Source organism: Lissotriton vulgaris, chromosome 1_1, assembly GCF_964263255.1.
Source record: "Lissotriton vulgaris chromosome 1_1, aLisVul1.2, whole genome shotgun sequence".
In the NCBI taxonomy this organism is placed as follows: Eukaryota; Metazoa; Chordata; class Amphibia; order Caudata; family Salamandridae; genus Lissotriton; species Lissotriton vulgaris.
Genome location: NC_141685.1, coordinates 1,701,327,073 through 1,701,354,890, shown reverse-complemented (window position 1 = coordinate 1,701,354,890; position 27,818 = coordinate 1,701,327,073). Strand labels below are relative to the sequence as shown.

Below are 27,818 nucleotides of genomic sequence, written 5' to 3'. Positions count from 1 at the left end.
TCTATTGCTTGAGTTCTCTGCACGCCATCCTCACAGCTTCAATTCAACTCCACAGAGCTTTTCTCTCAGAACTGAGTGAGAAGAAGTGATTGTTGCCTTGAAGCAATGTCTCTCACAGAAGGCACCGGTACCTGACGGAATCTCTATCGACCTTCTAACGTGCAGTAATCACCCCTCCATTACCAATTTATTTATCAACTTGAACTGTTCTAATTTCTTGTCCTCATGGTCAACCTCACTGACTGTGCCTATTTTTAAAAAGGGAAATCGATTCGATCCGCGCAGCTATAGGCCAATCTGTTTTATAGACTCACTAGCAGCCCGTCCCGACGTTGTCCGGGTATGAATTACTGCCGGCCAGTAGTATATTGTTTTGTAGGATTTCGTTTAGATAGCATTTCTTATCTGTGACAGGCCTGTGAAACACTCCAATTCACAGTGCACTGCTGATGCACTTAAGAGTGCGCGTTCAGTAGTGTGTGAACTCGAGTTACCCTACTTTATTTTTCCTTGCAGTATTATATAGCGTGAAATCGACAACATGGCATGAGCACAATTTATATTACAGAAGAACGCATTCATTTGTGGTAGGCACGGGGAGACAAAGCGATTTGCCTGGAATCACAGGATGTTGAGCTGATGCCGAGATTTGAACGTAGCTCCCCAGCTCTAATGTTCGCAATTCTAGAACTTGTGGCGGGAGGTTGTCTAAAAGTGTATGTCTGTGCTGGCCATCAATGAGAGAGACCTGTGCATTTTTCAAATGGGTGGTGAAAAAATATGAGTATGTTGCTGGAGATGTGGGCCGCCGTGCCACCAATGTACTTACCGGGGGAGGGTAAACACCCATTATTCCGCACCTTTCTTTCCGCATACCATCACTCCGCATACTTTCATTACGAAAGTACCATGACTCCGCAATGCCATTATAACACATGGGTGTTGCATTCAGTAAAATAATGATGATGTGTCCTCGTTGTAATGTTCAAGTAGTATATTTATTCTTGGGATTAGATGGTCAGATACAGCAATAAAGAAGAAATGTAGTATGGTAAGAAACCCCACCGGGAGCAGATAACTTCCTGCTCAGCCTCCAGGTAACTGATAAATCCCTTGAATAGCAACAGGTAGAATCGTGGATGACATCACAGAGACATAACATAGACAAGTAGACACTAACACTAAGGAGGGACAAAGAGAGAGAAAGAGCAGGATATAACAATGGCATTACATTTTATATGCTTTTACCACGCATTCATTTACAACAAAATTCGTTGTAAATGCATGAATGGTAAAAGCATGTTTTTTTATGTTTGGATAAGGTAAGTATGGGTATAGGGGTATATGTTTTGGGGTACTGAGGTATATGTTTTGGGGTGTTTGGGTATTTTAAGGGTTCAGATATAGTTTTGGGTTATGGGGTACAGGGGTATTTTTAGGGTTTAGGGATAGGTATGGGTTTTGGGGGTATTTTTAGGGTTCAGGGCTAGGTTTGGGTTTTGGGGTATAGGGGTATTTTTAGGGTTCAGGGGTAGGTTTGGGTTTTGGGGTACAGGGTTATTTTAAGGGTTCAGGGCTAGGTTTGGGTTTTGGGGTACAGGGGTATTTTTAGGGTTCAGGGCTAGGTTTGGGTTTTGTGGTGCAGGGCTATTTTAGGGTTCAGGGGTAAGTTTGGGTTTTGGGGTACAGGGTTATTTTTAGGGTTCAGGGCTAGGTTTGGGTTTTGGGGTACAGGGGTATTTTTAGGGTTCAGGGGTAGGTTGGGGTTTTGGGGTACAAGGGTATTTGAAGGGTTCAGGGCTAGGTTTGGGTTTTGGGGTACAGGGGTATTTTAGGGTTCAGGGGTAGGTTTGGGTTTTGGGGTACAGTGGTATTTTTAGGGTTCAGGGCTAGGTTTGGGTTTTGGGGTACATGGGTATTGTTAGGGTTTAGGGATAGGTTTGGGTTTTGGGGTACAGGGTATATTTATAGGGTTAAGATGGGTTAGTGTTTAAGGGTGTTGGGGTATTTTAAGGAGTAAGGGTGGGTTATGATTATGGGGTGCAGAGGTATTTAGAGGGAGCAGGGTGGGATTAGCACACGATATGAGACATGCCATGAAGGGTGGAACTTACCACACGCCCCCAGCGTTTGTCACGCCCCCAGCACACGCCCACAGCACAACGCAGACACACCCACAAGGAACTACTTTGCTGGCACGGTTCTTTTACCTTTTAAATGTATATGGTGGGCGTGTGCATAGCCTATGTCCTTCTGCTGCAACTGCCCTTTCCAACGCTGTATTGGGTGTTGTGATTGGTGCTTGTTGTTCCTGAGATTACCCGCCTCAAAGGTTTGGGCTCTCTCTTTATTATATTAGTATGGATTGGACAAACTCTTTGGCAAAGTGGTTTTTAATAAAATAAGGCCCTGGGTAAATGAAGGTAGCATTTTTAGTGTCTGTCAGTATGGATTCAGAGAGGGCCTTGGCACTATGAAGCAGTGTCCGAACCTCCGCCTAATCATAGGGAAATATGTTATCACTAGGCGCAGCCCTTTGTCTAGCGCCTATGAGAGCGTTGGCGAATATTCAGTTTGATTTCCAGGGTAACCTATCTGTAGAATAAGGTATGCCCAAGTGGTCAATGCTCAGACGCTTTTGGTCTAGAAACAGGTGTGTAGCAGGGTTGCAGTTTAGTCCCAATACTTTTTATTGAGCACGTACCTGATTGAACATGGGCAGGATGTTCTCACGAATTATTAAACTTCAATCCTTGCTTATTGTATCCAGATGACACTGTGTTGCTGCTGCATACTCCTCAGAGCCTGAAATATCTGCTCATTGATTTCGCTAATTGTATGAATCATATGATTATTACCTATGCTTAGTCTCATTTTATGGCCTATGGCCTATGGCCAGGCGCGTTCTTCCCTGAGCCTTCTAAGTATCAAATCCTTTAGTCTGTCTAAAGTTTCTTGCTTTCCGTACTAAGTGGCCTGTTTCTATGCTTTTGGCTCCTGGCTACAAGCATCAATGGTAGCCGTCAAAAAGTTATGCAGTCCGTTGGGGCTCTCTATAATTCACCCTTTTTAAGGTGTGGCAAACAATTGCAGCATTCCTGGAGATCTATAAAGCTCACACTTCACATACCCAAATCGAAGCGAATCGCTTCTGCCCACAACTTCATTCTAAGCCACCTAGTTTTCCTTATTTTATCTGCCATAAAGCGCTTGGTCTATAATATGTAAAATAATTAATTCTACTTTCTCTGCTGGTGCTATGGCTATCTATCTGGTCTAACTTGCTCTCTACTTTTACCCAGCAGGTGATTTGAGCCTGCCAAAGATGTGATCTGGGGATGACTATTCCCTGGTTATCATATGTTGGCCGATGATAAAATGGGAAAAACTTTTCTTTTTCCCAATCTAAGCTTGTTACCGAAACACAACAAATTATGGCTCAAGTACACTCATTGAATCTAAGCACTTGGTTAGGGACCCCAATGAGATTGTTAAACTTATTAATAGTCAATATCTTAAATCAAAAACTACCCCTGGAAGTGAGCGTTATTTATTGCTTCTGCTCAGTCAATTGGAGCAGATCCTGCTGCTTAGATTCAGGACGGGCTCCCTTCCTGCACTAATTTGTTTCCTATTAGGGCAGTATGATTGAGACAATCTGATTGTCTGCCCTCATTATGGTGTATTTCCCCAAACATTGATGCACTTTACCCTTTTCTGCAAATGTTATTCTCGTTATGCAAAATAAATTATATCCCATCCTGAAAGCTAATAACTCCAGAAATTATAGGATGGCATTTTTATATTTGCAAACAGTCAGCAATCATTATACTATCTTTGCTGTTGGTTCTTTTTCAAAATGTATTCTTCCGTGCCATAGACGTTTTGAATCTTAATGTTTTTCATAAGCTTTTTAATCGTTGTATGTACTTTTATGATATGTTATTATCATGGAATAAAGGTCTTTGAAAAACTGATTGACACTATAAAGCCCTCATCAGACAGAGTCTTGGGGAAAGAACTCTTTCCTAGTAACCCCAGAGGTACCTTTGTTCAATGGAGATAAGCCATAACTGACTACAGCATTTGCCTTAGTTAGGGTCAGATTTTCACACACAAAACCATAGAAATTCAGCAGTTATAGTTACGTTATCTCAAGTAACCATAACTCGTGCCTTAAGGTAACTATAACTCAGGCCCCACCATGCACAATTATCTGATTAATAATTGTACAGCAAATGTTGCACTGATATTATCAATGATGTCATAGAAGATGTCATCAGGAATTTAATATGTGCGGTAATTAGCAGTGAATGGCAAAGGAGCAAATTATAGTTACCTTAAGGCACAAGGTATAGTTACTTGAGATAACTCTTACTATAACTGCTACATTTCTATGGTTTTGTGTGTGTAAAATCTGAACATAACTATAAAGTCACTGTGACCTTTGTTTTTTAATGAATTTCTAAGGTTTTCATGATTTTATTTCCTAACTATAATATCCCTGTAACCTATGGGTTTTTTTCAGTTAATTTCTACAGTTTGTATTGCTATTTCCTAACTATAACGTCCCTGTAACCTTTATTTATTTCTTTGAATTTCTATGTGATTAAATATTTAAATACCATATGTTAATCCAACTGCTGCCGTGCACGGCCTTCGGACATGCACAGCAGGGGGTTGGCCACTAGGGCTGGCCTGTCCACAGTCCTTGTATCCAACCCCCCGGGCTCACTCACCGGGCTACTTTTGGCCCCATGGACCCTATCCCCCGGGTCTTGGTGGATTTTTTTTATGGAGATGGGGGCAAGGTGCCTTCTCCCTGGGCCATTTTTGGCTCTGGGGACCCCATTCCCTGGGGCCCAGCATTATATTTATGGGATAGGGGTATGCATCCCCTCTGCCCGGGAGGATTTCGGCCCCAGGGACCCCATTTCTCATGGTCTGGCCATGTTCTAAAGGGGGATGGGGCATGCAACCCTCCTTCCCTGGCCGACTTTGGACCCAGGGTTCCCATCCCCCTGGACCAGGCCAAAGTTATTAAGGGGGAGGGAGTGACTCAGGCCCCCTCTCTGGGCCAATGTTGGCCCTGGGGACCCCATCCCCCGGGGCCTGGCCAACAAAGAGTGGGTACCCTAATGCTCAACCAGGGCTCCCACCATATCCTTGTTGGGGGTTTCCTTGCATGTTTTGTCAGGTTCAGAGGGTAATTTCTCTCCATTCAGGTTACCCTACTGTTTTGGTCTTGGAAGCAAGTTAAAATGCTAATTATTAACTCATGGAAACAGGAGAACAAAATGCAGATTTAGCTTCCAGGAGCTTCAGGCATGGCAAAGGGAACTTTTAGAAAGGTTATCTTTCCGTAATATTTAAAACAAACCTAAATTCAACATTGAATCAGATTTTTAACAACTATAAAAAATCGTTGTTTAATTATTTTTCTTGTAAGTCCCATACCAGAGACCCAGGATTAGTATTTAAAATTGCATACCAGTGTTCATATTAATCAGCCAAACCTGCTACAATGAAAATAGGTTTGAGAGCATTTTCATTGTAAGGACATGCTTGACATGAAACTATTACATGTTCTACTTTTAAATACCATGCACCCTGTCTTTATAGGCATTAAGGCCTACTTAGGAGTAACTTATAAATATTTAAAGGAAGGCTTAGACCTGTCAAACCGGGTTATTTTGACAGGTCAAATTTAGAGGTAAAACGTGCACAGCCAGGCTACTGGTAGCCTGCAGTCTAGAGGTGGGCGTAACTCGCATAATTTGCTGAAAGGTAATAATACGAAATTACACCCAATTTTACGAGAATACATGAGAAGAGCAACCCTGTATTTAGTGCTATTTTGTTAGCTCAAAATGTGTCTTCACATCCAAAATGAACTGGAGGATGCATTTTGCATAAAGAAAATAACGCTAAATACAATAGAATGGAAACAGCAGCAGCCGCTAGCCACTGTTGCTGTGCTCTTGTGTTCGTATTTTTGCCACAACTTTCTCCAAACTATGCAAATGGGCCTAATCACATCATTTTCAGTCAGTTTGTGTCACAAGGGTGACACAAATTTTCCGATATTACTCTGATCATTCCGGTTTAATTAAAATGTTACCCAGCCCTATAAAGTCATGTTTACTGTGTCACTCCACTGGGAGGCACAAAGGGTGCTGCATTCCATTTGCAACATTTTAACTTACAGGTCCCGGTACACCTTGGCACCCTGTACTGGGGATTTATACATAAATTAAATATACCAATCAGGAGTATATTGATTTTACCACGGAGGTGCACAAGCACTTTAGTACTGGTGTCAGGGGTAAAGAGTACAGAGTTGGATAGCTAGCAAAAATAGGGTTCATCAAAAAAGCCAAACAAATTCGGAGAAAGGGCAACATTCCAACACATATGTGTGTATTTTTTACAATAGTTATTCATTTATTAATTTCTTAAAATTGATTGATTATATTATTTATTAAGAGTTACTTACATTGAATTTCTAGACAATATTAATATCATTAATTTTATATACTGCAACAAAACAAAGGTGAAAGGGATGTAAAAGTAGAAAATACCAGTTAAAACATAAAGTTTTAAACAAAAAAAAACACTGAAATTCACCAGTTATAGTGATCTCAAGTAACTATTAATTTTGCCCTAAAGTAACTACAAATTGCACCCTTGCCATGAGCACCGTTCCTATCAATGATTTCATTTCAGATGTAATTAGGGATGTTATCAATGTGCTAATTGAACATGTCATGAGTGATGTAATATGTGAGGGTACAAGCAGTGCACGGCGAAGGCATGAGTTATAATTACTTTAGGGTGGGGGTTATTAGCAAACCAAAAAATCACTTTCCTATGGAAACATGGTTAGTGATAACTATACCTACCCAGTGGCAAGTATTTTGTTGGTTTTAGGAAGTTGCTTGTTGTTATAGGAGGTAAATTATTCACAACCAATAGGACATCAGGCAGAGAAGCCTAACATGAGCTGTTTACACTCCAACACTTCAAAGACGTAGGTTACTGTTACTGGAGTTTATTTACTTTGAAGGTTTTATTGAAAGTGCTAGTAAATACTCCACCATTACTATTTAATTTCTGTTGTTATAAAGAGCAAACATCATGTGTAATTGGGTTACAAAATATCTTTACAAAAATATCTTTTGAAATTAAATCTAAAATGCTAATCTACAAAAAAAGTCTGGGTGAAAAGAGAAACATCTAAAGCTCTTTTAGGTAGCAAAATAACAGATTGTTAGCATTAACTGTTGCCTAATTGTGGTGTTATTTCCTTTTAATTTTGTGTGAATTGCATTTTAAAAATTCCAAATTATTTTGCACATTGCTGGTAAAGTAAGGGTTATCATGCATGAATCTAAAATACAGGACAAATAAAGCTGGAATCTCACATTTCATAATCCGGCAAATACACAAGTAGGGCAGAGAGATTAAGTGAAATTTGAAATGTAATGAGACTGTCAGCAGACCCTGCTAGGACATATTTGAGAAGGTGGTGGAAAAGGAGCTAATGCCCACATGCATCAAGCATTTTAGGAGTCGCAAACGGTGCGATTCCTTAAAATCGGCCGTTTGCGATTCCAAAAATGCTTTTTGGGATGCATCATTGCTTTTTGTTTAAAATCGCTAATTTTGCGATTTTGGAAAATGCGATTGCATTTAAGGAATCGCAATTTTGCGATTCCTTAAATGCAATGCATCATTTTTTTAAAAATTGCGATCTTGAAGATTGCAAGTGCAAATTACCACGAGGGTGAACCTCGTGGTAATTTGCGAAAAATGTTTAAAATGCTCAAATTAGCATTTTAAACACTTTCATGTTACAGACACACATGTCCTTAGGACATGTGTGTGTGAAACATCCATTTTAAAATACATTTCAGGGGTGCAGGGGGGGGTCCTTTGGACCCCCCCTGCACCCATGGAATGCATCAACATTTTGCGAATTCCAATTTGCGAATTCGCAATTACCATTGATTCCTATGGGCCTTTTGGCCCATAGGAATCAATGGGAATTGCGAAATCGCACATTTGAATTCGCATAATATTTGCGATTCGGTAAAAATTGCGATTTTTACCGAATCGCAAATATTATCCACTTTCAATAATGCATCCCGTTTTGCGATTCCATATTTGCGATTCGGTAAAAATCGAAAATTTGGAATCGCAAAACGGGAGTTTGATGCATGTGGGCATAAATGTGTTTTGTGTGGTGCGAAACTCATCATCCACCTTCAGCAACAGCAGAACAGGAAGAGGAATGGATTGTCGATATGTGGCACCATGTGAACCTTTTGCTGCTTGCATCTGACAGGATTTGACTATTCACAGTAAGAGGCGTGCTTCTCCAGTTATCTGTGATGTCTGTTTGAGGTGATGTTAATTAGCAGAAAAGCACCACCATACCTGCCAGCAAGCAGAGGCAGCATTCAGTGCCCATTGTGTGTACTGTGTTTCCAAACTACTCCAACTCTTCCGAACACTTGCAGAATATGTAATTGTTTCCCAGTAAACCTTATTGATACACAAATATTTTAAGAATGCATTTATTTTGCTGCAACATAACATCCCATCATGCCCACGGTTCTTTAAATTAGGTATTATATATCCCCCCACTGTATTTGTTTATTCTGATGATTTGTAAGTGGTGCTTGTCTACGAAGCCTCATGAAAGCCACAGACACAAGAAAACAAGGAGTGTTGAAATTATAGAACATTTGTGATGGAGTGTAGAAGTACACCGACCACGTTTGGAGGTCATTGTGCTTATTTATTGTTAGGTAGGCATTTAACAACATAGTAATCTTTTAGAGTGTCATTGATATAATCATGCTCTTAGCAAGAGGACCTCAGACGATGGGTGAAGAGTCTGCCGTTAGAATACATGACGTTCTTCCACGTCTGTCACAGATTTTCAGTTCACAAACAGCCCAAAAACAAGTAATATATCTTGTGAGAGCAAAACTGCACCCCAGTACTCAGGACACCCCAAAATTCAGATTACTCAAAATTTACCTCAGACGGTTCTTCTCCGGACTTATCTTACTCAAAAAGACAGCCCTCCCCCAACATCATGTTAGTAGAGTGACTATCATAAGTAACTGGGACCACACAATTGAGTTCTAGGTCAGAGGAAAGTTAAAGGGGTTTATTACAAAATTCTCAAAAAACGAGTGGTACAGAGTAAATTCCATAATTCCACTCTATGCAGAGTTAGACATAGTAGTCAGACATCAGAAACAGTTCAAGTCCCAAATAAGAAGCAAAATCATAAAGCATCCCTGGTAGAAAATTCTAAAACCTGGCTCATCCTCAAAAACAAAAGGGTTCTTATACACAATTTTTGCATAACTAATTAGAGAAAAAACAGAATCAGTGTGGCATGTTGACAAGTAACACATTCTTTGGCAAATCAGAGAATTCAACGTCACTTCTAAATACATAAGCACTAACCCATTTTTATGAAAACATCAAGCATTTTCTGTGTTATTGCCATCTGCAGATGTTCTAACTCTTATTATTTTCCACTGTGTGTGGCAACACTATGCTTGTGGGAACACTTTTCTTGACAGTGTGCTGAATCAAGGGTGGTGATGGGTCACAATGTGAGTGATAGTGGTAAGTGAGCTAGCACACCTATAGGGTCTTGGCAATGAGTGGGTTTTATGTCAGTTAAAGGATAACATAGCTAAGCTACGATGACTTTTAAAACAACTGCCAGCAAAATACGTATGTCCCCTGCTGCTTCGTACAGGGAAGGTAAGGGCCTGAGGTGCAGTTTAGGGCACACTTCTGTATATCTCCTAAAGCATGCACTTCTTCTTTCAATAAAGCCTGCATATATTTGTTAACGTCAAATAATGAACATTATATTCGTTTTTCGACAAGGTTTTCCTTATTTAATTTAAAATGGAACTCAGGTCCTCTAGCATATTTCTGGTGCTAGGCAGAATCAATGACGTGTGAGGCAAGCCCCAGCTATACAAGCTGTCGAAGGCCCTGATTTCTTTTGAAATTGGTGAGTAATTTCACAAATAGTCAGTGCACCTTGGAGCTTGAAACAAAGCTGTTTAAAAATATTTTATTTTCTTCCCACTATTTGCTGTTGTAGGTTTATATAATGAGGATTTAAAGAGGTATGTGAACGCTCTCCGGCTAATTCAGGGAACAATGACGGTCCCAGGGGAAAGAAAGGCGCAGACTGGTCTTTCGCTGGGGGTATTTGTGCATAGACAGGACATTATTGGGGATAGGTTGTATGGGGGAGAAGTGGCGGGCATCTGTTTTTTAATTATGGGTCCGGCGACTCAAAAATTGCCTCTTCCGGGCCCTGTGCATCACCGGGGTGGGGGTGGTTCAAATAGGTAAGAACTTAGTTTGTCCACCCACCAACCCTACATTTCGAGAGGACTAGAGGAGTTTGGTGTACACGTTGCAAAAGCAAAAGTTGTTTCATGCCAATATTAGCATGGGTTGCATCTTCAGCAGGCAGGGTGGCACTCTTGGGGGGTGGTAAAGTCGCACTCAGGCTCTTACACACCCTTGGGGGTAAGATTGGTGCCTAGGAGAAAAAAACCAGGGGCGGTACCGTGTCTGGAAAGAATGGAATGAGAAAGGACAGTTGGGGTTTGGGAGTTGCTGTGAGATGTGTTTGGATGTGTGATGTTGGAGGTTGGTTGTTTTAAGTTATAAAATGTTGTTAATGGTTAATAAAGTAATCAATGTGCAACCATGTCCTAATAAATTTGGCCTCACACACTAGCCTTCGGGTCATGGAGTGTTTATTGTCGCACGATGTTTACATGTTTACAGCAGTTCGCAAATTTAATTTAAGCATGAGGAACATAATCTACTGCCTCTTGACTCAGACATCATTCAGCTTCATATGCTTACTCACCATCACCTTGTCATAGAGCACTATAAAGCCTTTATTAACTGTTCTAAAATTGTTTTCAATAATCAGTTTGTTCTGGTGTTTGCATTCCAGACGTTTTCAGCATATACCAACCTTCCAAATAATTAGCTCATCTCCCAAAAACATCAACAGGCAATTCCTCCAGGTCTGACCATCCTAAACTACAAGGCACTGGCTTTAGAGTCCTTGAAGCATGGCACTGTGGTGAGATGCTTGATAAAATTAACACCAGTTCACACTTGGAGGATGATAATTGTGCATTTTAGGTCTCGCCTACGCAGCACGCATGCCATGCTTAGGAAAAAGACCTTTATCCGTCGGTTCCATTTTTCGCCTAAAAACGTGCACGATTGCATTGCTTTCAATGGCAACGCATGCACGTTTGGCGATTCCCTTGCGGGAGCGAGCAGCTGGTGCCATATGTTATCAATTATCATGCCTTGCTGCTCGCTCCCGCAAGAGGTTCGCGCAGGCCCCCTCCTCTCTCCCTGCTGCCCCTGCGATAATTGATAACATATGGCACCAGCTGCTCGCTCCCGCAAGGGAATCGCCAAACGTGCATGCGTTGCCATTGAAAGCAATGCAACCGTGCACGTTTTTAGGCGATTCCCTTGCGGGAGCGAGCAGCTGGTGCCATATGTTATCAATTATCATGCCTTGCTGCTCGCTCCCGCAAGGGATTCGCGCAGGCCCCCTCCTCTCTCCCTGCTGCCCCGCGAGGCGCGCACGCTTGTGCTTATTTCCAACTGGGCATTGCAGCAAGGTTTGACACATCATCGTTATTTCACCAGCCCGCCAGTAATTCAGGCTTCAAGGCTGGTACCGGTAATGATGAAATACTTGCAATATTATATTATAGTCACTCGGGGATATTACATCGCATGCACTGGCCGTGACTGCATGCAACAAATACGAATCACGGATTAATGAAGAGTGTACGGGGCATCGAGAGATTGAAAGCAGTGAATGTATATCTTTCAATTGGAAATGTTAATACCAAGGCGGGATTCGAACCCGTAATCAGAGGTTTAAGACAGCAGTTTTCCTCAAGGGCACGTCGTTTAGCTACGCAGTGACACGTAAGCTTTGATGCAAACAGTAGCAGCAACAACAATTGGTGGTGGCCCCGGGTAATCAGCAGTCTCTTCACCAGTTTACGGCAGCCGCTTGGTACTACCAGCTGCAGCTCGGCTCGTTTCACCGTCTCCCAGCGAGGCTAGAAATGGAAGGTGAATGAGTACGATCCTAAACGAGTGATAACGGACAAGCGCGTTGTACTGCGAAAGGTCAGGGTAGGTTGATGCATAGGCTGTCTGGGAGTGCAGGGCTCACATCAGGTTTACGTCCTGCACTGGCACTGCTTCACACTGTGTTGACTTCTACACGTGTCTGTGTGTACTCCATTGTCGGATGCAATATACTGCATTGCCATTAAATTTAAGATAGATAACCGAGATATCAAGTGTTGTCTGTATTTATTTCAAACAACGGTGGCAACCCCAATGGCAGCTCAGCAGGGGAACACCCCTGGTGCGCAGGACTTCTAACAGCTGTATTTGCAGAGAAGTGGAAGGGGGTGGGGGGTATCAGCACGGCCCAGGAGGTTTGTAGAGGTGGCAAGCTCGTAGACTCCTCCTTGTGGGCCTCCTAGTTTGTCACTTTATACGTGGTGCCACTGACGACCCACTGTACTACCTAACCAGAAACACATGCCAAAGCTGCCTCCACCATATAAAATAGTGGGCGGATTTGAGAAAAGACCAACAGTTTAACTTGAGAAATCTAAAGTAATGCAGAGGTGTAAATATTGAATATTTGGCACTTGTCATCTCCGGCTTCTTGGGATTAAAGCAAGGAAAATGGTGTGCTCTTGGTTAGCTCTGTCAATGTAGGATAGAATTCTTGAAAAAAGTATGCTGCACCAACAAACTCTAGCAAATTGCAGAAGAATTTCCAGCTTGCCAGCTGTGGAGAATCATTGGAGCACACTTGGCCTCGAGTTAAGACCAAGTACACTCCAACAGACAGAAGAGTATGTGTCGGATATGTTTTTTAAGGCATTTCTTGACTAAGTGTTTTGAAATATGCAAAATTTTGCCTCCATTTACTCAAAACGTTCTTGGTTCCGCTGAAACTGAAACATCACCGGGAAGGTACATCATCAAAACATTAGAATGTTCCCTTTCACAACATAGGCCTGTCTCCGAAATAATGTAAAAATATGGCAGTAAAATGCGCGTATGGCTCCATTTAAAACAAGCATTGGCATAGCCAACAGGCCTCGCCTTTAGGACCTTATAAGTGTTTAGCCATGCAACAGTTGATGTTGTTGCACCAAGGATATTGCACTGCATAACTAAATACTTATAAGGTCCCAAAAGCGAGACCTATTGGCTATGCCAATTCTTGTTTGTTTCCCCTGTATGCATGCTCTCAGTCGCGGCAAGAGGACAGAGGCTGCACAGAGCATCCTTGTGCACGCATTAGAGGGAACACAGGTCCTACCGAATATGAAACATTACAACAATAATGCTTTACACCAATGAATAAGACTAGGCCCAGCAACGGAACTATAGGAGAAGGTCCTTGAAAAACTATTATGGGTAGAACAGGTGAGGAACAAAAGGAAGTTCATTCGAAGCATATGCTCAAAATTTTAAAAATAATCCACAACATCAGTTTTCTTTACTTCTGCAGAGTCTGTAGGGAGAGAAGATGCACAGGAGGGCGAGACAGCAGGGGAAGCAGGAGGGAATGACAAAGAAACATCAGAACATCATCCATGGTATCTAATATAGTGTTTCTACATAAACGTTCACAACTAGATTACATGAATAAACACACTTCTATACATCATATTAAACTCGTTTCAACTGTAATCATGTTATTTTGGCGTTTGCGTATGGGATCCATCCTAAAAAAACATTATTCATTATTATTATTTATTCACAAAAATATAACCCTGGGAAAAATGCTACCACAATCCTAAAAGCAATATCAAAGAAGTGAAAGAGTACACTTCTAGGTGGAGAGACCCTCTGTCTCTTAATGGAGAAAACCCACTACTCTCCTTGGTCTTTCTTGTTTCAAATGCACACAATCGAGTTCGTCCAAGGTGTTTTTTTACACTACCTAGTTTAATGCTGTCCCTAAACTTTCTCTTGAAGCCATTTTAGTACATCCCTTACACATGCCCTTATCCATGTTCAGGACCCTGAAGGAAATGTACACAAAGTAACTGCTTAAAAAAATTCTGCTCCGCCCACCGATGCTCTTGTAAGAGCCCGAAGCCACCACCTGCTTGAAGGGCTGTGGCAGTAGGAGACTCTGTGCATCTCTCCCAGTGGCATCTTGGTCTGAGGGATTTATGTCCAATGTACCAAATCTGGTTGGACTCTCCTACACCTCTGTTTTTGTTCTTATCATCCTCGCTCTGCTGTCTCTCTGTTCTCTGCAAAAACCACAGGTGATGGACAGAATGTCATACATTCACCCCAGTACAGAGATCTGGGCCTAAATCCATCGTTTTTTTGCACTCCACATCACCCCAGTTCAGACATGGCCATATGCAAATCAGTCTGACCCTGTGCCTCATGAGAACAGTCCAGCCCAAACTGCCAAGCCATGCCTTCCTTGGACCGGAAATAAGCTTTTGAGGACCGGTTTCTGGCATTCCAGCCATCTTCAGCCCGGCTTGCTTGAATCCAGTGGTGTGGAGTGCATGAGACTCACGTCTGAGCATACCCATCCCACTCGGGGTGATAAATTCAAAAACCACAGGTGATGGACAGAATGCAGAACAATGTCATACATTCACCCCAGTACAGAGATCTGGGCCTAAATCCATTATTTTTTTGCACTCCACACCACCCCAGTTCAGACATGGCCATATGCAAATCAGTCTGACCCTGTGCCTCATGGTAACAGTCCAGCCCAAACTGCCAAGCCATGCCTTCCCTGGACCGGAAACAAGCTTCCGAGGACCGGTTTCTGGCATTCCAGCCGTCTTCAGCCCGGCTTGCTTGAATCCAGTGGTGTGGAGTGCATGGGACTCACGTCTGAGCATACCCATCCCACTCGGGGTGACAAATGCAAAAACCACAGGTGATGTACAGAATGCAGAACAATGTCATACATTCACCCCAGTACAGAGATCTGGGCCTAAATCCATCGTTTTTTTGCACTCCACACCACCCCAGTTCAGACATGGCCATATGCAAATCAGTCTGACCCTGTGCCTCATGGGAACAGTCCAGCCCGAACTGCGAAGCCATGCCTTCCCTGGACCGGAAACATGCTCCCGAGGACCGGCTTCTGGCATTCCAGCCGTCTTCAGCCCGGCTTGCTTGAATCCAGTGGTGTGGGGTGCATGGGAGTCACGTCTGAGCATACCCATCCCACTCGGGGTGACAAATGCAAAAACCACAGGTTATGGACAGAATGCAGAACAATGTCATACATTCACCCCAGTACAGAGATCTGGGCCTAAATGCATCGTTTTTTGCACTCCACACCAGCCCAGTTCAGACATGGCCATATGCAAATCAGTCTGACCCTATGCCTCATGGGAACAGCCCAGCCCAAACTGCCAAGCCATGCCTTCCCTGGACCGGAAACAAGCTTCCGAGGACCGGTTTCTGGCATTCCAGCCGTCTTCAGCTCGGCTTGCTAGAATCCAGTGGTGTGGAGTGCATGGGACTCACGTCTGAGCATACCCATCCCACTCGGGGTGACAAATGCAAAAACTACAGGTGATGGACAGAATGCAGAACAATGTCATACATTCACCCCAGTACAGATATCTGGGCCTAAATCCATTGTTTTTTTGCTCTCCACACCACCCCAGTTCAGACATGGCCATATGCAAATCAGTCTGACCCTGTGCCTCATTGGAACAGTCCAGCCCGAACTGCCAAGCCATGCCTTCCCTGAACCGGAAACAAGCTTCCGAGGACCGGCTTCTGGCATTCCAGCCGTCTTCAGCCCGGCTTGCTTGAATCCAGTGGTGTGGAGTGCATGGGACTCACGTCTGAGCATACCCATCCCACTCGGGGTGACAAATGCAAAAACCACAGCTGATGGACAGAAAACAAAACAATGTCATACATTCACCCCAGTACAGAGATCTGGGCCTAAATCCATCGTTTTGCACTCCACACCACCCCAGTTCAGACATGGCCATATGCAAATCAGTCTGACCCTGTGCCTCATGGGAACAGTCCAGCCCGAACTGCCAAGCCATGCCTTCCCTGGACCGGAAATAAGCTTCCGAGGACCGGTTTCTGGCATTCCAGCCGTCTTCAGCCCGGCTTGCTTGAATCCAGTGGTGTGGAGTGCATGTGACTCGCGTCTGAGCATACCCATCCCACTCGGGTGACAAATGCAAAAAACACAGGTTATGGACAGAATGCAGAACAATGTCATACATTCACCCCAGTACAGAGATCTGGGCCTAAATGCATCGTTTTTTGCACTCCACACCAGCCCAGTTCAGACATGGCCATATGCAAATCAGTCTGACCCTATGCCTCATGGGAACAGTCCAGCCCTAACTGCCAACCATGCCTTCCATGGACCAGAAACAAGCTTCCGAGGACCGGCTTCTGGCATTCCAGCCGTCTTCAGCCCGGCTTGCTTGAATCCAGTGGTGTGGAGTGCATGGGACTCACGTCTGAGCATACCCAGCCCACTCGGGGTGACAATTGCAAAAACCACAGGTGATGGACAGAATGCAGAACAATGTCATACATTCACCCCAGTACAGAGATCTGGGCCTAAATCCATTGTTTATTTGCACTCCACACCACCCCAGCTCAGATATGACCATATGCAAATCAGTCTGACCCTGTGCCTCATGGAAACAGTCCAGCCCAAACTGCCAAGCCATGCCTTCCCTGGACCGGAAACAATTTTCCGAAGACTGGTTTCTGGCATTCCAGCCGTCTTCAGCCCGGCTTGCTTGAATCCAGTGGTGTGGAGTGCATGGGACTCACGTCTGAGCATACCCATCCCACTCGGGGTGACAAATGCAAAAACCACAGGTGATGGACAGAAAGCAAAACAATGTCATACATTCACCCCAGTACAGAGATCTGGGCCTAAATCCATCGTTTTGCACTCCACACGACCCCAGTTCAGACATGGCCATATGCAAATCAGTCTGACCCTGTGCCTCATGGGAACAGTCCAGCCCGAACTGCCAAGCCATGCCTTCCCTGGACCGGAAATAAGCTTACGAGGACCGGTTTCTGGCATTCCAGCCGTCTTCAGCCCGGCTTGCTTGAATCCAGTGGTGTGGAGTGCATGGGGCTCACGTCTGAGCATACCCATCCCACTCGGGGTGACAAATGCAAAAAACACAGGTTATGGACAGAATGCAGAACAATGTCATACATTCACCCCAGTACAGAGATCTGGGCCTAAATGCATCGTTTTTTGCACTCCACACCAGCCCAGTTCAGACATGGCCATATGCAAATCAGTCTGACCCTATGCCTCATGGGAACAGTCCAGCCCGAACTGCCAAGTCATGCCTTCCCTGGACCGGAAACAAGCTTCCGAGGACCGCTTTCTGGCATTCCAGCCGTCTTCAGCTCGGCTTGCTTGAATCCAGTGGTGTGGAGTGCATGGGACTCACGTCTGAGCATACCCATCCCACTCGGGGTGACAAATGCAAAAACTACAGGTGATGGACAGAATGCAGAACAATGTCATACATTCACCCCAGTACAGAGATCTGGGCCTAAATCCATTGTTTTTTTGCTCTCCACACCACCCCAGTTCAGACATGGCCATATGCAAATCAGTCTGACCCTGTGCCTCATTGGAACAGTCCAGCCCGAACTGCCAAGCCATGCCTTCCCTGGACCGGAAACAAGCTTACGAGGACCGGCTTCTGGCATTCCAGCCATCTTCAGCCCGGCTTGCTTGAATCCAGTGGTGTGGAGTGCATGGGACTCTCGTCTGAGTATACCCATCCCACTCCGGGTGACAAATGCAAAAACCACAGGTGATGGACAGAATGCAGAACAATGTCATACATTCACCCCAGTACAGAGATCTGGGCCTAAATCCATCGTTTTGCACTCCACACCACCCCAGTTCAGACATGGCCATATGCAAATCAGTCTGACCCTGTGCCTCATGGGAACAGTCCAGCCCGAACTGCCAAGCCATGCCTTCCCTGGACCGGAAATAAGCTTCAGAGGACCGGTTTCTGGCATTCCAGCCGTCTTCAGCCCGGCTTGCTTGAATCCAGTGGTGTGGAGTGCATGGGACTCACGTCTGAGCATACCCATCCCACTCGGGTGACAAATGCAAAAAACACAGGTTATGGACAGAATGCAGAACAATGTCATACATTCACCCCAGTACAGAGATCCGGGCCTAAATGCATCGTTTTTTGCACTCCACACCAGCCCAGTTCAGACATGGCCATATGCAAATCAGTCTGACCCTATGCCTCATGGGAACAGTCCAGCCCGAACTGCCAAGCCATGCCTTCCCTGGACCGGAAACAAGCTTCCGAGGACCGGTTTCTGGCATTCCAGCCGTCTTCAGCCCGGCTTGCTTGAATCCAGTGGTGTGGAGTGCATGGGACTCACGTCTGAGCATACCCATCACACTCGGGGTGACAAAATGCAAAAACCACAGGTGATGGACAGAATGCAGAACAATGTCATACATTCACCCCAGTACAGAGATCTGGGCCTAAATCCATTGTTTATTTGCACTGCACACCACCCCAGTTCAGACATGGCTTGGCAGTTCGGGCTGGACTGTTCCCATGGATATAGGCCCAGATCTCTGTACTGGGGTGAATGTATGACATTGTTCTCCATTCTGTCCATCAACTGTGGTTTTTGCATTTGTCACCCCGAGTGGGATTGGTATGCTCAGACGTGAGTCCCATGCTCTCCACACCACTGGATTCAACCAAGCCGGGCTGAAGACGGCTGGAATGCCTGAAACCGGTCATCGGAAGCTTGTTTCCGGTCCAGGGAAGGCATGGCTTGGCAGTTCGGGCTGGACTTTTTCCATGAGGCACAGGGTCAGACTGATTTGCATATGGCCATGTCTGAACTGGGGTGGTGTGGAGTGCAAAAAAACGATGGATTTAGGCCCAGATCTCTGTACTGGGGTGAATGTATGACATTGTTCTGCATTCTGTCCATCAACTGTGGTTTTTGCGTCTCTCTGTTTTCGCTCTGCTCACGACCTCCTGGTTCTGCTCCCTTATTCCTCTGTCCTCATTCCACTGTGCTCCACCTCTCTCACCATGGCCTCACTCCGCTCTGCTCTCCCTTTAGCCTCACTCTGCTCCACCTCTGTTGTTCTCCTCATTCTTGTTCTACTCTGCTCCCTCTTCTTTAAGGCCCGCTCTGTCTTCCTCTGCTCCAGATGGCAATACCCCAAAAATGTCCTAATAACAGGCCTTCTACTTGAAGACAGGAATCAGGGAATAACCTGTAAGTTTGAGATCTGTTTGTTTCTGAGGAGTTCAGTTTCCCCTAACCAGTGTCCCTTGCTTCCCTCTAGGAAACCAGATGGCTCAAGGCGCGCGGGTATTTCTAAAGTGCCGCTACAAACAATACTAAGGATTTTTCAAATAACCAGATATTCAAATTTTCCAAAACAAGAAGAAGGTTCTGAATGCCTCTGAGGTATTTGGGCCAGTGTTCCAAAAGGCAATTCTGCCAACCACGCATTTTTGGATTTAAGTGAAAAATCCAATCTATTTCTCATAATAATGTTTTTGCATTTATTTTCTAAGTAGTGTAATATCTGTACCCCGTTCATGACATGCCAATTCTTTGTGGTTATTCCATGAGAGTTGACATGATGTGTTTCTTTCCATATCTCCTTTAATTAGGCCCGCTGTCTCCGGGATCCAGAGTACATCCACCGAGAAAGACCTGTTGAAATAGGACTGACGAGTCCTTCAACAAATGCAACAATGCCCACTTTGCCACTGCCTTCAACAGCCAGAAAAGGTACTTCATGTGTCATGTATAAGGGGAATGAAGAATTACAATTCTCCATGTGTCCGAGGAAAGACTATTTATTCCATGCACACTGGAAATTAAAAATCTGAAAAATAAATCTGAAAAAGTATCAAAGATAAGCTCATGAATAAAATCTCTACGAATACTTTCACAGTGGCCATAACCTTCTAATCTGCCTATTTCTTGACTATTAACAAACGAATCAAACATGCCCCCCCAGTATTAACCTTGCTCAAAGCATGCCATTGTTAATTGTTTCTGTGAGATTGCTTTTTTTTTTTATTTATTTTCTTTCCACACTTCCATAGCAAGATTAGCATTTGACAATACACACTTTCTATGAGATTGTTTTGATGTATTTATATTTTTGTCTCAACCATTTCTAGTGCATGTTTTTTTCCATGTATTCACTACTCTGTCCATGTGTTCATATTTTCTGATGTTGTTGTGAATCCTTTCTCTCTTCTTTCTCTCATGGCCTCTTACACTCTGTGTGTTTCTCAGTATGAACTCATTGTTCATTCTAGTTGGGACCAGGGCACAAGTCCTTAAAATAAGAAGTGTCAGGACTAACCAAATTAGATAGTATTCAAGTAAGATCACTGCCCGTGACATCATGGCATGTGGCAATGCACGTGGCATGCCAGGAAGTGTATTTTTATTTTATTCATGTTCGATTCATTAAAATCATTACATGTCTGAAAGAAAAGAAAGAGTGTGCGTTCGAATAACACATAAAAGAAAGCGACAGTTAGTATCGCAGGCGCTTTCCTTTTAGGGACATATGATAGAATGCAATCAAATATATCATAAATAGGAACATATCGCACTCTAAAACCAGGTTACAACAAGATAAAAATTCGTTTCTAAACAATTAGCACATTCAATCAAAAGTGAAACGTCTTGGAATGTGGAAGGAAGAGTCCTTGCAAATAATATTTCATTAATAGGGTCAAATCGCACACTAAAACCAAGTTACAACAGGATAAAAGATAGTTTGAATGTTGTTGGAACCTTTAAACATACTCGGGCGTTCAGAGTTGTGAGAAGAAAAAAATAAGGTGCAAGGTGCTAGCCAGCCAGGAGCTAGTGTCGGCTTATGGCAGCCTCAGTAAGTAAAAGTCTGATAGAATTCGTAAACTTCCCCAGTCTGGCTAGTATGCATGTTGTGTTTTCAGAGAAGCACAAGTCCGAGACCACCTTGCAGCGCCTTACACCCGTAGCCCGAAATAAATGGAGAAACAAGCGGGTTCACTCAGTGGACAGTTTGGGACACCAACACAACATGAGGAGCCAGGATTCTTTACGATAACTGCATAGCCTACATGAAAACGCCTTCTCTTTATGTGCCCAGGCAGGATTAGCATAGCAATGAGTCTCATGTAGAGGATTTCCCTGCGAGCCAGGCCTCAAAGTGTGTGATAAAAGTAGGGCTATGCTTTCCTCAAGGTGTAAGATGCATTCAATGACTCTGTAGTGTGGCTAGCATGAAGTCTTTTGTTGTCCTGTTCACTGTTTTTTTCCAGGCAGAAAGGGAATTTCATGGGCGTGCAAGCTGTCTGCCCTTATCTTCAGGCTGCTATTTGCTGTTCCTAACTCTATTTGCCAAGAGGAGCTCTCCTCTTAAAAAGTTGTTTTCCGGTGGTGCTTGAAGGAGGAATCTGGGGCTCACAGGAACTTTAGGTAGTACTTTATTAGGTCCCCCTGACAGATCAGGTCTGGGGTCCCTAGACCCATCTCAAATCTCAGCCTCGTTCTTCTGGCTTCCCGAGGGGCAAGCAACACTGCCTTGTACGCCTTGATCTAGGAGTCCATTAAAAGCCTACTGAAGGCACCTGGAAAGGCCAAATTGCTGTAATTGAGGGCCAGAATCAATTTTGCTTTCAAGGCTGTCAGCATGGGCTAGGCAGTTGAACTTTGTAGGCAATTACTTACACACTTCAAAGTGTGGCTAACACAAGTAGACTTCTGAGGGGCTTTAGGTTAGCGGCTGGTTTCCTGTGAAATCACAGGAAACTGCATCACAACCCATGAACTCACAGGAAGTGACATTACAAGAAGTGACATCAGATCTTAAGAACTCACACGTACGTTTGCAGGTTTACCATGAGTACATCTGAGTGCAATACAACATTTAACAAGTGAGATTTTGCATCTGGGGTGAGCCAAAAAACGGATGCAACCCCAATACAATATCTGAGGCTCAATTTATAATTTTTTTTTTTAAACACCGCCACAAAGAATTTCTCAACAAGGAGAAACATGTCAGTCAATCTTTTCTGCTTAATTGGTTGCAAAGTCTGCATTTTAAAATATCTTATGGGGGGGTAAAGCACATGCTGCAGAGATCTCGAATAAATCTCAGGGAATAATAAAAAGTGATAAGATAACTCAGGAGATTAACACAATTGCTGGAGAGATTTGTGTTTTGTCTTGTCCATGTTTTTAATAAAAATAGCATGGAGGGTTAATGTGTCTCCTGCCACGCACATCATGTAACATGCAGATGAAAGATTTTTAACTTGTCTATATAAGAAAATTAGGCACAGTTTTTTAGCACTGAGTTCCTTTTGTTACTTGCAGTTCATAAATTGAAATCCTTCTAATATAGCACAGTAAGCTATGAAGGACGTGTGTCCGATACCTTGTACGCCTCACTGTCTCATGCGGGGCCACTGGATTTATATGATTCTGCAGCCGCTGCATTTTTCACTTAATTATCGGTTTTTCTTATTTTCCACATGATCCATCATCTGCTGCACAATTTGCAGAATTTTAACAACAAAACAATTGTTTCCAACTCAGACGGATCAAAAGTTGCTAAAAATGTTGAGATTTGTTCTGCTATGCAGTAGAAAGCACTGCACAAAGGTTGACTGTTCACCTTTCATTTGCATATTGCTATATTTCGGTATTAAACTAGTACTAATAAGGTGAAACCTTAGTCTGGACAGTGTTAAGCTGTGGAGATATGCCAAATAATTATCTGGTATCATCACAAAATGTGCTGCATTATGCCACAAGTTAGAATTCGGGTTCAGGTTGTTCATGCAGGAACCACAATTCTAGTCAGGGTAAGTCACAAACATAACCTAAAGTAACTCGTGGTCACCCCCTGGTAGCTTGGTGCAGAACAGTTAAGCTTAACTTTAGAGGCAATGTGTAAAGTATTTGTGCAGCACTTCAAACAGTAAAACAGTGAACACACCACACAAAAAGATACCATACCTGGTTAAAAAAATAGAGTTTAATTTAATAAATAAAACAAGACCAAAACAAAAAAAATCTAATTAATAAGTCCAGAGGTATGAATTTTTGAAGTATGAACTGTAAAATAGTGCTCAAAAGCAAAAAGCGTGGACTGGGGATATCTGGTCGAGCGGAACTGGGAGAAAGTCAAAGGTTCAGGCTGACCACAATGGAGTGCGGGTCGGCTAGAGTGACCAATTTTGACACACTGACAAAAGCATCTATGTTGAAGATCCTGTCAACAAGGAGGGTGTGGGATGCAGCTGAAATGATACATTGATGTTGAAGCGATGTGTTGATCCTCACAGTGGCAGCGATGCACTGGTCCTGATCCGCGAAGCAGCAGCAATGCGTCAGCTCCAATGAGAGCAGGGCCTGCGATGTGGAGTTCTCTGCATCGTCGTTGAGGCTGCCGTCGATGGAGATGCAAAGACCTCAAGCCGGGGTGAGCGTTGCGCAGTGGTGGTTCTGAAGGTGATGCGTCAGTGTTAATTCTCGCAGCTGAGGTGATGCACCGGTTCTGGTCATACAACAGGGGCGATGCGCCAGTTCGGATCCATGCTATGGCGCCAGTGTGCCAGTTCGAGATTTGTTATGGGGGTTTGGATGAAGCAAGCTCCTTAGGCCCACTTCCAAGGGTCCAGGACTGGGATGGTACCACTTGGCAGCGCAGACTTACAGATGGCAGAATCCAGGTGCAGAAGCAGGATAGTTGGAAGTTTTTTATGTCCCTGGGACTTCAGATCAGGAGGAGCCAGCCAACAAGTCCTTGGAGTCATTCTGGGTTCTGGGAACCAAGTGATGCTGGTCCAGTGCAATTCACATGGAGGGCAGCATGTCAGCACAACAAGACAGCAGTTCTTCCAGAACAGCAGTCCAGCAGAGTGGCAGTTCTTCAGCAGCTATAAAGAGTCTATCCCCTTGATCTAAATTCACAATTTAGTACATTAGTAAACAATAATAAGTAGCAAAATGTTAAGAAAACAGTTGTATTATTTATTCAATTATTTTTTTATACAATTCATAGAAAACACAATATAATACACATCAGATAAAAATCAATTAAAAGACTTAGACAAAAAATGCAATAAAGTTAAACTGATACGAAATCGATTATGACCCGCATAATCAAAAAAACACAGACAGAAACATGTAAGACATGAAAAATTGTTCACTACAGTTAGTCGATCCAATTGCCAATGATGACACTTTGTTTTGTACAATGATTAAATCTGTGTTCCAACAGAAGTTCCCGTATCATGCATTGTACAGGAAAAGTGTGTCGACGCGTTTCGATGGATATGGTAAATTACACCATCTTTCTCAAGACTTAATCTTATTTTCTGTCATGTAAGCGGAGTCAAGATAAATAGTTTTACCCCTTGCTATCACTAGACTGTAGTTGAAAGTGGGCAGGTCTAAGTCTGCTCTATCAGTGGTTGTTTGCTTGAGGCTGCAGTTTTTTCTGCCCATCCAAGATATCACGCCTTGTGTTCTATGTGGATAAAGTGTGATGGAACATCAGTATTCCACTCGTATCTATGAAAAACGTTGTCCTCAACTAGCGGACTTTTTAAGCATAAATAGTGGGAAAGCGGTGTCCTCTATTATGGGACTTCGGAGAGTGGGTCCGTCTTTGTTGTAGATCTGTGACAGAAATCTTGTCACATTGAAGTCTTTGTAAACTTAGGCTTCTATGTAAGGGATCACGATAGATCACTCCAAACGGACAAGTTTACTGCTAAAATCTTGCGTCCCGTCGCCTCAGGGGTTCCGCGTTGAAACACCTTCTTCAGCAGCACAGCAGTCCTTCTCTCTTGCGTAGTATCCACAGGTCTAGAAGTATACTGAAGTGGTAGGGCCTGAGGTCCTGTTCTTATACCCAGAGCTGCCTTTGAAGTAGGGTCGATTTCAAAGAAGGGTCTGTGTAGTGCACTAAGGTCCTCCCTTCCAGACTCACCACAGGGGGTATGCAGCCCTTTTGAGTGGAGACAGGACACAGCCTATTCAGGTGTAAGTGTGAGGCTGTGTCTAGTTTTTCCCTCCGCGTCAAGGCCCCTCAAGTCACACCAGAGCTCCCATTGTGTATTCCCCCTAGACAGCAGCATGCAAAGGCCACCTTTGACACAACCTAGACATGCAAACATAGACAGACTGCAAGCACACAGGGCTGAGAGCAGGAAAAGGCCACATTTCTAAAAGTTAAATTTTCAAAATTGTAATGATAAATTCAACTTTGCCATTAAAGGGGATTTATCATTACAATTCCATAAGAACCAAACATGACAGATCCACCTCCTCTAAATTACGGCTTCAAATGTAATAAGGAGTCCTCAATGTTATCCTATGGGAGGGGTAGGCATCTCAGTAGTGAAAAACAAATTTGGGAGTTTTTCACTACCAGGACATATAAAACGGAAAAGTACATGTCCTACCTTTTACCTGCACACCACACTGCCCTATGGGCTACCTAGGGCCTACCTTAGGGGTGACATATATATTATTAGGCAAGTGCTTTTAAATGCCAAGTCGACATGGCAATGTGACACTGCATTCTGGCTGCCATAGCAGGCCTGGGACATGTTTTAAAGTGCTACCTAAGTGGGTGGCACAATAAGTGCTGCAGGCCCATTGTTAGTATTAAATTTACAGGTCCTAGGTAAATGCTTTACCACTCTATAAGGGACTTACAAGTAAATTAAATATGCAAATCGGTATATAATCCCCAAACCATGTTTAGGGGAGTGAGCACAAACACTTTAGCACTGGTTAGCAGTGGTAAAGTGCATAGAGCCCTAAGATCAATAAAAACGATATCAGCAAAATTGGAGGCAAGCTGAAAAAAGCGCTTGGGGGAAGGCTGCCCTAAGACTCACAGGTCCAACCCCATTACCTGATGGGATAGAGTGAAGGACCTCCTTGTGGTCACGAACTGGCCACCCCTCACGAGATGTCAGACAACTTCATGGAGATTTCTCAGCATACAAGGACCCTTGGTGTCAGGGGAAGTATCTCCTCTGCTAATCTATTGGGATGCTCATCTTTTATAATAGAAAGTAGCTTTGCGATGTGCACATAGATTAGTGAAGTTATGGAAATATATATAGATAGCTCTGTCGCCCCATGGATGAAGATAGTGATGATATTTGTACGTAGTGCGAAACGAGACCTTGTACATGATGTTCAGGGCGTTGTGATAATGTTGTGTGAAACTAAATGTAAAAACAAGTTTTGTTTCAAAGAAACTAATCCAACATTCTCATGCATGCAAATGTGTGCAAAAGGTCACAGCTGGAAATGTTATTTGTGAGGAAAATGTAAGAAATAAGCTGCTTCCCTACATGGGCCTAGCTCAGGAATATAACACCCCCTTGCCGCCTTCACGTTGTTATGTTATTGTAATTGTATTTGCATTTATACAGTGCTTACTGCCCCCGACCAGGCCTCAAAGCGATTTTCAGGCAAATGGCACACTACTCCGGAACCCAAAAAGTATTAGTGGTGAATTAGTATAGGGGAATATGAAATTAATTTGAGCGGTGGACCGGTGAGCTTGTTATTTGGATTGAAAAAGGATCGTGGAATGATAGAAGAGGGAATGGTTTGCATTTATAAAGTGCTTACTACCCCTGATGAGGCATAGAAGCATTTTTCAGCAAGTAGCACGCTACTCCGGAACCCAAAAAGGATTAGTGGTGAATTAGTATAGGGAAATATGAAGTTAATTTGAGTGATGGACATGTGAGTCTGTCATTTGGATTGAAAAAGGATAGTGGAGGGATAATAGAAGGTTTGCATTTATATATCACTTGTTACCCCTGATGAGGCATAGATGTGCTTTTTGGCGAGTAGCACACTACTCCAGAACCCAAAAGAACAGAATTAGTGGTGAATTACTATAGGGAAATATGTTATGTTGTGGTATGGTATGTTATGGTATTTTATGTTATGTTACGTGAATTTGTTGAGCACGCCTACTCACCAGGGCTGGACTAGGAATGCAAGCTGATCCTGACAATTGAGTTGGACCGGCCACACGGGGGGGGGGGCAGCAGCTTTTGTTACAGGGAGGCGATATTGCAACTATGCTGCAAAACCAGCCCCCTGCAACAAAAACGGCTCCCACAGGGGTCCCAAGACAGCCCCCAGCCTGGCAGCTCACCGGGGAGACGCCCAGTGCCCGCTATGGCTAGTCCAGCCCTGCCATTGACCAGTGAAGGTATCCAGGCTTTGAGCAGGGCAGGCCCGAGGCGAGAAGAGGAGATCATGCCTGTTTCATCTTGAAGAGCCATGTCTTGAGGTTCCTTTGGAAGTCAGTGAGGAAGAGGGAGGTTCTGAGGTGTTTTGGTAGGTCATTCCAGTTCTTGGCTGTGAAGTATGAGGAGTGTCCTCCGCTTCTGGTCTTGCTGCTCTGAATTAAAGCAGGCAATGCACAGGCACTGATGAAAGTGTCCCAGTGTCTGAAAATTACACTGGGATGAGGTCAACATATTTCAATGGGGCCAAGATTCTTGGCAGGGTGGATGGTGTCCACCCTGTGAAAATAGTGGGTGGATGCCATCTACCACCTGTGCCCTGGTGGGACCCATTCAAGGGTCTTTAGCAACTTGAATGGT

At 43.7% G+C, this 27,818-nt stretch overlaps 1 protein-coding gene across 2 annotated transcripts in view; it reads left to right on the top strand.

The window, feature by feature from the left end:
- PRKCQ (protein kinase C theta) overlaps positions 1–27,818 on the top strand; it is a 450,307-nt gene that overhangs the window by 175,873 nt on the left and 246,616 nt on the right. For both annotated transcript variants that reach the window (XM_086918954.1, XM_086918955.1), the window contains one exon: positions 19,821–19,941. In XM_086918954.1, coding sequence (XP_086775080.1) covers positions 19,821–19,941 — 121 coding nt within the window. The remainder of the gene's footprint in view (positions 1–19,820; positions 19,942–27,818) is intronic.